General features: G+C 46.7%; 1 protein-coding gene across 1 annotated transcript in view; it reads left to right on the plus strand.

The window, feature by feature from the left end:
* The window catches only part of LOC123749227 (transcription factor SOX-9), a 61,398-nt gene extending 52,367 nt beyond the window's left edge, over positions 1-9,031 (plus strand). Inside the window, exons 3-5 of the mRNA XM_069305780.1 lie at positions 2,453-3,346; positions 3,630-3,831; positions 4,725-9,031. Of these exons, the coding sequence (XP_069161881.1) occupies positions 2,453-3,346; positions 3,630-3,831; positions 4,725-4,977 (1,349 nt within the window). The 3' untranslated portion in view covers positions 4,978-9,031. The remainder of the gene's footprint in view (positions 1-2,452; positions 3,347-3,629; positions 3,832-4,724) is intronic.
* Positions 9,032-9,231: the final 200 nt, after the last annotated feature.

Raw genomic sequence — 9,231 nt, forward strand, 5'->3', positions numbered from 1 at the left:
GTGAGGAGAGAATATGGGAGACCTAAGACCTTAGAAAAGCACTGTTAGGTAACGCCCTTTAGGATAATAATAATAATAATAATAATAATAATAATAATAATAATAATAATAATGCATAATAATTTCTTAACAAGTCCCCACGACCAAAAGGAAGTTTTAAGCAGACCAAAAACAGATGGACTTGTGTAAGTCCAGACAGAGCATCAGTGAGGAAAAAAAATATGGACCTGGGTTTGGACCTTTTTTTTCTAAAGTGAGAACAAGTTTAGGGAAGTTGTTCTTGGTTGTGTCCTCGATTGGCTTCGGCTCAGAGGCTGAGTCCCTGCGGCGGGTCTGGGGAGCTGGAGTAATTTCATGCTTTGATTAAGTACCACCTAGTTACTGCCTACGAGCCCTCACACGCACACACACACACACACACACACACACACACACACACACACACACACACACACACACACACACACACACACACTACATACACAGTTTTAAATGTTGATATATTAGAAGGTTCCTAGAACTTGCTGTACAGGTTCCTGAGCCAATAGGCTCAGGAACCTGTACAGCAGTTGAGTGATGGTTCAGAGGCGGGTCCAAAGAGCATAAGCTCAACCCCTGTAAGCTCAACTAGGTAAGAACAAGCACACACGCGCGCGCGCGCGAGTGGAACATCACGGGACCGAGGTCATTTATCAAAAAACCTCAGACCGAAAACTTGGACTGATGCTGACCCTCAGAACGAAACCTTCTGACCACCCAACGTGGCTATAGGAAGCCTCAGGGGGGAGGAGACTGTCACCGTCAGATCTGAGTCCTACCCGGGGTTCGTATCCCCCCGCTGCCACCAATCTTGCGTCAACTCCCCGCCTGGCGGTGATGTCCAGCCAAGATAGGAGGGTGAAGGATGGAAGAGGTGTCCAATACCCCTTCCAGACGACTCCATTATTTTTCCCCCATATTTCGTCTGCGCGCGTTTTGTATCCCATTTAAAAAAAATCACTTATAGCCTTATCGGTAGAACGACTCTCTCTCTCTTCCTTCTTGGTCAGCGTTCGATCCCCCAATGGTCCTAGTATTTGGACACCGTTCCTTCCCTCTGTCCTCATGCCCCAATTCCTTTTCCTCGTACCCATTCCGAATGCTATATGTGGTCATACTCATAATTTCTCTCACCTCATAATTTCTTCTCCTTTCCAGTTAAAAAACAAAACCTCTGAAACTGTACAGGGAAACAGAACCAAGTGTCTGAAAAAGTTACAAAACATCTAAGACTGAAGAAAAAAATGAGCTAGTGGTAAAAAACGAACGATAGAATTTAAGCTATCCTCCAGCAAGACCTCATGTACATATGTACAAGACCTCCGGTACATATGTAGAAAATATGTACCGCTCCACTTGGGCGATTAAACCCCCTCCCCCTCAAAAAAAAATACATATGAAAACAACAAAATGTTTGCCTAAATTTATTTGCCTAAGCCTAATTTATTTGCATTACAAAAGAACATAAGAATAAGTTAAGGTACCGCTTGGGTACAGTGTGACCTATGGTACAGGGTGATAGATGGACCGAGTACGGTACATGGGCAGTGTGACCTATGGTACAGGGTGATAGATGGACCGAGTACGGTACAAGGTGATAAATGGACCGAGTACGGTACATGGGCAGTGTGACCTATGGTACAGGGTGATAGATGGACCGAGTACGGTACAAGGTGATAAATGGACCGAGTACGGTACATGGGCAGTGTGACCTATGGTACAGGGTGATAGATGGACCGAGTACGGTACAAGGTGATAAATGGACCGAGTACGGTACATGGGCAGTGTGACCTATGGTACAGGGTGATAGATGGACCGAGTACGGTACAAGGTGATAAATGGACCGAGTACGGTACATGGGCAGTGTGACACACATTCACAGTACACTTTACAACGTAAGTCTAGTGTATTAGGCCCCCTAACTCAAACCAATACACCCACTGGAGACTCTAAAACACACCAGAGTTGGGCAGGAGCGCATCCAGGCCGGGAGTCGTCGTCAAGCGCTTACGAAACCTCTACATCTGTCCTCAGTCATAGCAGCTTATATTCTACTGAAGAGTTTCTGAGCTCCGAAGCGCTAGGTTCCGTTGTTTCCGCGCTCGTCAGCTGTTTAATAGCTGTAGACTAAATCGCCACGGTCGAGGAAAGATGAACAGGTTTCGTAAGAGGAAACTTAAATGTTTGATGAATCCTCCTGGATCAGGACCCACACCCGTGCACGCGCCCAAGCACACACACACACACACACACACACACACACACACACACACACACACACACACACACGCATACACACGCACACACATGGAGGCGCACCCTTAGAATAAACACAGTCTGCTCTGTCTATTGTCACCTTCTGTCCTCTAATGACTGTTTCAACTCATCCTGGTGTTCCTCTCTCTCATGACAGGCAAGAAGTGGCGCGCCCTCACGCCCACGGAGCGCCGCCCATACGTGGAGGAGGCGGAGAGGCTGCGGCTCAAGCACATGGCCGAGCACCCGGACTACAAGTACCGCCCGCGGCGCCGCAAGCCGCAGCAGCCTAAGAAACCCGGTGGGTCGACGGCGTCCCCAGGGGCGGCGCCCCTTCCATCAGCGTCTTCCTGTTCCACTACCACCACCACCACCACCACCGTCCCTTCCTCTTCCACCAACACCCAGATCAAAAAAGAGGGAGCCATGATTCCTGGCGGCTTCTTGCAGGCGACGCTGACGGCACCGCTGACCAACACTCACAGCAGCAGTAATCCAAGCAGCGGAAATGCTTCCTCTGTGGCACCCTCGTCCTACCAGGCACCCGTGTTGGCACTGCACACACCGGATGCCTCCCCCACCTGCTCCCCCGAGCCCGCCTGGCCTCCCCCGCCCCCTCAGGGACCGCCCCTTCCCCCCTGCACCCTCGCCGCTCTTCCCACCCCTCCGGAAGCCTCCCCCCACGACCACGACCACCTACACACCCCTACCAGCCTACACCACCAGGCGGAGCAGCAGGCGACGCCGCAACATCACCTCCACCACCACCACCAGCAGCAGCAGCACCAGCAGCAGCAGCACCACCACCACCACCAACAGCAGCAGCACCACCACCACCACCACCTAGAAGCACCCAACGCTGCATCGAAGCTGCTGCACTACTTCTCCCAGAGTCAGCAGGGCTACCCGGGCTTCTATACCGGGGCTACGTATTCGCCAGCCGCTTACGACTGCCACGACTACATAACCGGGACTGACGGCTACTACCCGTCCCAGTACGACCCTCAGGGCTACACCCACCATCCGGCCTTCGCCCACCCTCCCTACAGCAGTAAGTATAAGCACCTCACTCTCCACACTATATTTCCCTGAATCAATTTTAATAACCGCTTACGGGCTATTGATGTCCGTGCCACCTCTTGGGTGGCTTAATCTTCATCAATCACTAATCTTTCATGACTAATCTGAGTCCATCAACTACGCCCCGAGCGGCTTATAGCTTGTTACGAAAGAGGAAATCCCAATATACAGGTGACTTATATGGAATGGACACTCTAGATCGACTTGTGATAACCACTTTGCGCCTCTCAGGACCTCGTTTGTCTCTCCCTCAGGTCCCAGGGGCGAGGTGGGCGGTGACGGAGGCGGCGGTGGCGTCCCTGTGGGCACCGTCCCCATAGGCAGCATCCCCGTCGGTAGCGAGGGCGAGATCTTCGACGACGTAGACCGCTCCGAGTTCGACCGCTACCTGAAAGGACCGGAACGAGTAGCGGCCGTCAGCGCCTCCTTCACCTACACCCCGCCCGCCAACCCCAGGTAACCTCACACCAGACACAACGGCATGGAGGCATTATATATATTACTCAGTTTGGTCTCGGATTCTGATTTCTGTTAGCAGGCTTAGAGCTTCCTATGTGAACTGTACCCAGTCAATCCTCATTGGTCTCGTATCGAACCCAGACAAAATTGCTTGCAAGGCGCGTGGCACTGGAACTCGTCTTGGAACAGGGAGAGAAAGAGAGAGAAAAGGAAGGGAAGAGGTTTAGAGAGCAGAGGTACTAAAGGGAGGGGGGGGGGGGTTGTAGAAAGTGGGAAGTTGAAAGAAAATGGAAATAAACGGAAGCAGAAGTATAGATGTTCATTATGTTCAAATTTGACCACATATAGTCAACCTGTCCCCTGGGTGTTTGTACCCCTCAAGATAAATAACTTCAAAACTACTATGTGATTAGCTCTATTATCTACTCCCTATCCATGGTTACGTTAGGTTAACATTAGGGTAGAGTTAGGTTGGTTAGGTTAGGTTAAAACAGTGTATTTTTTTAAACCTGTAAAATATGAAAGTCAAAAACTTGTTGAGTTTCTCATAAAACTTTACATTAAGGAAAACCTAGGCCTTACATCATATCACAGAAAACTAATTTATCATACATTTCTTTTAAACTATCGATTGAAACTACAACATGAAAATATTGTCAGTTTAAGACAATGGTTCACTTGCCAGTTTACAAGTAGACTATTATTGGAACTGAAATAGGCTTCCAGACCGTCACGAATATCTTAGTAACTATCCAGGTGGCGTGAGAGGGAGGTTGGCGTCTCCATGTAATCACTTCACCCTGAGAACGGGGCTGCATAACTATAATGAGGTTTAAGTCACACTTAACGTGTACCAGGCGCTAACCCACTGCCTTCTGCCTCTTCCTCAGGTACTTACAGGTGGGCGGGGGACACTACCAGTCCTCCCAGTTTGTGGCGTTGATCAAAGATGAGCCCGAGGACTCGTGTGCCAGTGGAGGCGCAGGAGGTCCCGGAGGAGGCTCTGAAGGTGAAGGCGAGACCAAGTCTAAGGACGCGCCACACCCGTCTCCGGAGCCCAACGCCTCCAAGTCTGACACGAACACTTCGAGTCTGCTCTCCGCCCTCGCCGATGTCCGGGAACTGTACTACGAGCACTCGTAGGCGCCATTACCTCTTCCTCCAGTGGCCCGCGAGAGGCGCTACGAGGAACCCCCCTTCTCCGACGGCAGCATGAACCGGCGACCCTTCAAGATCAAGATTTAAGACGCGTATATGGCTAATTCTGCCGCGCCGCCGCCGACACGTCGTCGCCACCAGCAGGAGAGACTCGTGAAGGACAAACCACAGTGTTGTTGATAAGCCAGAACCAAAGCCAAACTATTCTCGTTTTCTGTTATTTGACTTATAGTTAGACGAAATCTTGTTGGTTACAAACTCGTGTGTGTGTGTGTGTGTGTGTGTGTGTGTGTGTGTGTGTCTGTGTGTGTGTGTGCATGCGCGCGCGTGTGACTATATTCCTTGTAAACTTACGTCGTCAGAAATGAATTATAGTAGCATACGGACATACAGACGTATTAAAACTTATTAGAGTGATTACTATCCCGGTATTGATACCCAAGACGTTTCAAAGTGATGACCCCCAGTAATGACCCCCTCCCCCCAATAATATTGACCCCCAAACGACAATTAGAGACCCCCAATCCCATCTGTTTTCCTATACTAAAACAAAATCAATTAAAATCAATAAACAACACAAAAAAATGTTCATAAATGTTCGGTATGACTGAGAGTGTTGGCAAGATCTTGATAATTGCTTCAAAACACAAGTCGCCTGGAAGCATTCCTAAGACGCAATGACAGATGGACGCAAGAGAGACGCAATAACAGCTGGAACTACCTCAGCCGGGACTGGAACTCCGGCTGGAACTACCTCAGCCGGGACTGGAACTCCGGCTGGAACTACCTCAGCTGGAACTACACGTATTACTGTATCGTACTGAACACACACACAAATAATTCTCTGTGGACGAGTGTTTTCTGGCGTATACCATTGCGTATTTGTGTTTAGAACTTAGAAAGTACAAAAGGTGTGCCTTTACTTATTGAGTTTACGCGAGGAGTTACATATCAGACTGGTCTTCCTGTCATGTATATATATAGATATATACACACACATATATATGTCACACAACACGAGGCTTCACAAGTGCAGAAACCACAAAAGACAAATGAAATGATCTGAGCTCAGAGGTCCCCACTAGGGAGGTCTTCTCAGAGACTAACGAGAGACCCAAAGTGGGATATAGATGCGCTCAGCTCATTTCATTTTTCGTGTGTGTGTGTGTGTGTGTGTGTGTGTGTGTGTGTGTGTGTGTGTGTGTGTGTGTGTGCGCGTGTGTGTGTATGTTTGTGTTTGTAATGTACTTGTGAAGTCGCGTGTTGTGTAGCATCCTACAATCTTCTTGCTTCAAAATCCGTGTATTCCATGTATGTATTGAAGGCTGTAATGCTTTCTTATGTTGAACTCGATATATTTTTTGTGATTTCACCAGATTCAGTGACATATTGTAGCTATGTTTCTTATGCTCCCTTGATTCCTATTCCTTCCTACACTTCCATATTCCCTTCCCTTCCCACTCTTCTTCCTTCCCGCTCTCTTTCCCATCTCCTCCCCTCACTCTCCTGTCCCCCAGCTTCCACAGGAGACGGGACGCCTCTGTAGAACGTTGCTCTAGAGATCTCTAAGAGCTCTTATCAGTCTTTAGAGTCATATTTGGCCGTATCCCGTGACAGTCTTGTGGCGACCCCCTGATTTAAACACTTCCGATCTGACTATTGAAATTATAATGGTATTTTGGATCTGATTCAAGTTCAGGAATGTGTATACCTTGACCCAGTGTCTGTTTCCAGGTAGACTGTAAACTCTGGTATACACACACACAATAATATGATTAAATGTATGAGAAAATCTCTGGGGTAGGGCTGTGGGCTCGAACCGTCGTCTTTTTGGATTCAGTTATCTCCGTGCATAATAGAGAATAAACCAATTTAATATGGAATAAATCATGCCAAGTAGATTAAGAGTGCAAAATAAACTATAGCGCTAGTTCTGAATTGTCTTGCTTTTAATAGCACTAAAAGTCAACCTTTTGTCGATATCCTGAGTTATGACGTCATTGTGATGACGTGTGCTGTGATGTAACGACAGCGTCGATCTCGTGACGTCATTGGTTTCGCGACGTCACAGATCATGCTGACGTCATTGGTTGATGTGCTTCGGTTGATCTTGAGAATGATTATTGTATTGCAGTAATGTATTTTTTTATTTTATTTTCTCCCGCATTCGAGTCTCATCAACATTTTTGTACATGCTGTTGTTAGCTAATGAATTTTTGTACAGAGAATTTATTAATATATTCGTATAGAACAATTACACAGTACTAGTGGTTAGAATAGATCCCCTTGATGAGTTGACTAGACAACATAATGTTTTTCTCACCAGTTTAGATGTTCCACACTTCATTATTATTATTATCATTCCTCTACGAATGATGGTGGTGGTGTAGGGTTCGTGGCTGTTTGTTCCTTTTGCCCTCTACCTTAAACTGTCTTCATCTTGAGAGAGAGAGAGAGAGAGAGAGAGAGAGAGCATGTGTGGAGTGGACGTGCTAGAATGTACAAATGCAATTATAAATGTGCCTTAAAGTGACTATGTCTTCCCAAGTGTCTTTGCAACTTTTACAAGTGCCTTATCAAATGTTTAAGTTCACAGACAACTTTACAAGTGCCTTATAAATTAAATTTGCAATAGTTGAGGTGTCTTCCGGAACTGAACAAGGCCTTTATATCCTCTAAACTGCCAATTACAAGATTAAGATGTTCTATATGTCTTCCTAAACGTTCCATCGCTTCAATATAGTGTGTGCCTTTCTGAAACAGTGAGTGCTAAGTAAAGCCAAGTGGACTTAATGGCAAATCCACGATCTTATTTACATTATATATATCTGTGTAACTCAGGTAACATGCACCTAGATTAGCTTTTATTGAAATGGTTTGTAGGTATGTTTGATGGGAGGCTTGTGTTTGTGCGTGAGTGTGTGTGTGTGTGTGTGTGTGTGTGTGTGTGTGTGTGTGTGTGTGTGTGTGTGTGTGTGTGTGTGTCCTTTCGTGTTTCTTGTGTCTTGGTAAATGGGCAATGGATCTTCTGTGCCTCATCTACTCCTCTCTTAGCCTTCAGAGTCTGTACACACAACATCTCAACTGCTCCATCCATTCTCTCAGACCCTTCAGCCACCTCCTCCATCCCGTCTCCTTCCCTGTATCACCCCCGACTCTCATCACTCATCCACCAGCAGGGAACGACTGAAACTCCAGTTCCTTCCTCCACTTACTACCTATAATTACTATTATAATCCACCACCCAAACAGTGTCAACTAATTCACCACCGTCACTATCGCCACCACCTCTGCCAGTTCTATTACGTCCACAAAGTCACAATCCCCCACTACCATCATTGCTATCCTTACAACCACTAAGAATCCCCCCGCTGCCACCATTGCTATCTATACGAGCATTATCAATCCCCCCCGCTGCCACCATTGCTATCCCTACGACCATTATCAATCCCCCTGCTGCCACCATTGCTATCCCTACGAGCATTATCAATCCCCCCGCTGCCACCATTGCTATCCCTACGACCATTATCAATCCCCCCGCTGCCACCATTGCTATCCCTACGACCATTATCAATCCCCCCGCTGCCACCATTGCTATCCCTACGACCATTATCAATCCCCCCGCTGCCACCATTGCTATCCCTACGACCATTTTCAATCCCCCCGCTGCCACCATTGCTATCCCTACGACCATTATCAATCCCCCCGCTGCCACCATTGCTATCCCTACGACCATTATCAATCCCCCCGCTGCCACCATTGCTATCCCTACGACCATTACCAATCCCCCCACTTCCACCACCCTACAACCTCTACCAGTTCCCATCACTACTACCTCTTCGTCCACTACCAGCCTCCACCACCATTACTCCACTGATCATTAGAGCCACATCATTCTACCACTATCATTACTAATACCACCACTGCCATCCCTACCACCACCACTACTTCAACTACCACCCCCAATGCACCTTTCATAAATATTATAGATGAAGAGAACTTAAAATTTATTACAAGTAATGATAATAAAAGATCGGGATTATAACATATTTTCATTAACCTATTTTACCCATAATATGCCAAAACTATATTAATATATAAACAATTCAAAATGACAAAGATAAAATATTCTGAACATTTCTCTTAATAAATAATTGGTAAACAAATGAACAAATTAGTGTAAACAGTGTAAATAATTGGTTTATGATGTATTTTCTGTTACTAATAGTAAAAATAGAC

This window comes from Procambarus clarkii, chromosome 56 (assembly GCF_040958095.1).
Source record: "Procambarus clarkii isolate CNS0578487 chromosome 56, FALCON_Pclarkii_2.0, whole genome shotgun sequence".
NCBI classification, from domain to species: domain Eukaryota; kingdom Metazoa; phylum Arthropoda; class Malacostraca; order Decapoda; family Cambaridae; genus Procambarus; species Procambarus clarkii.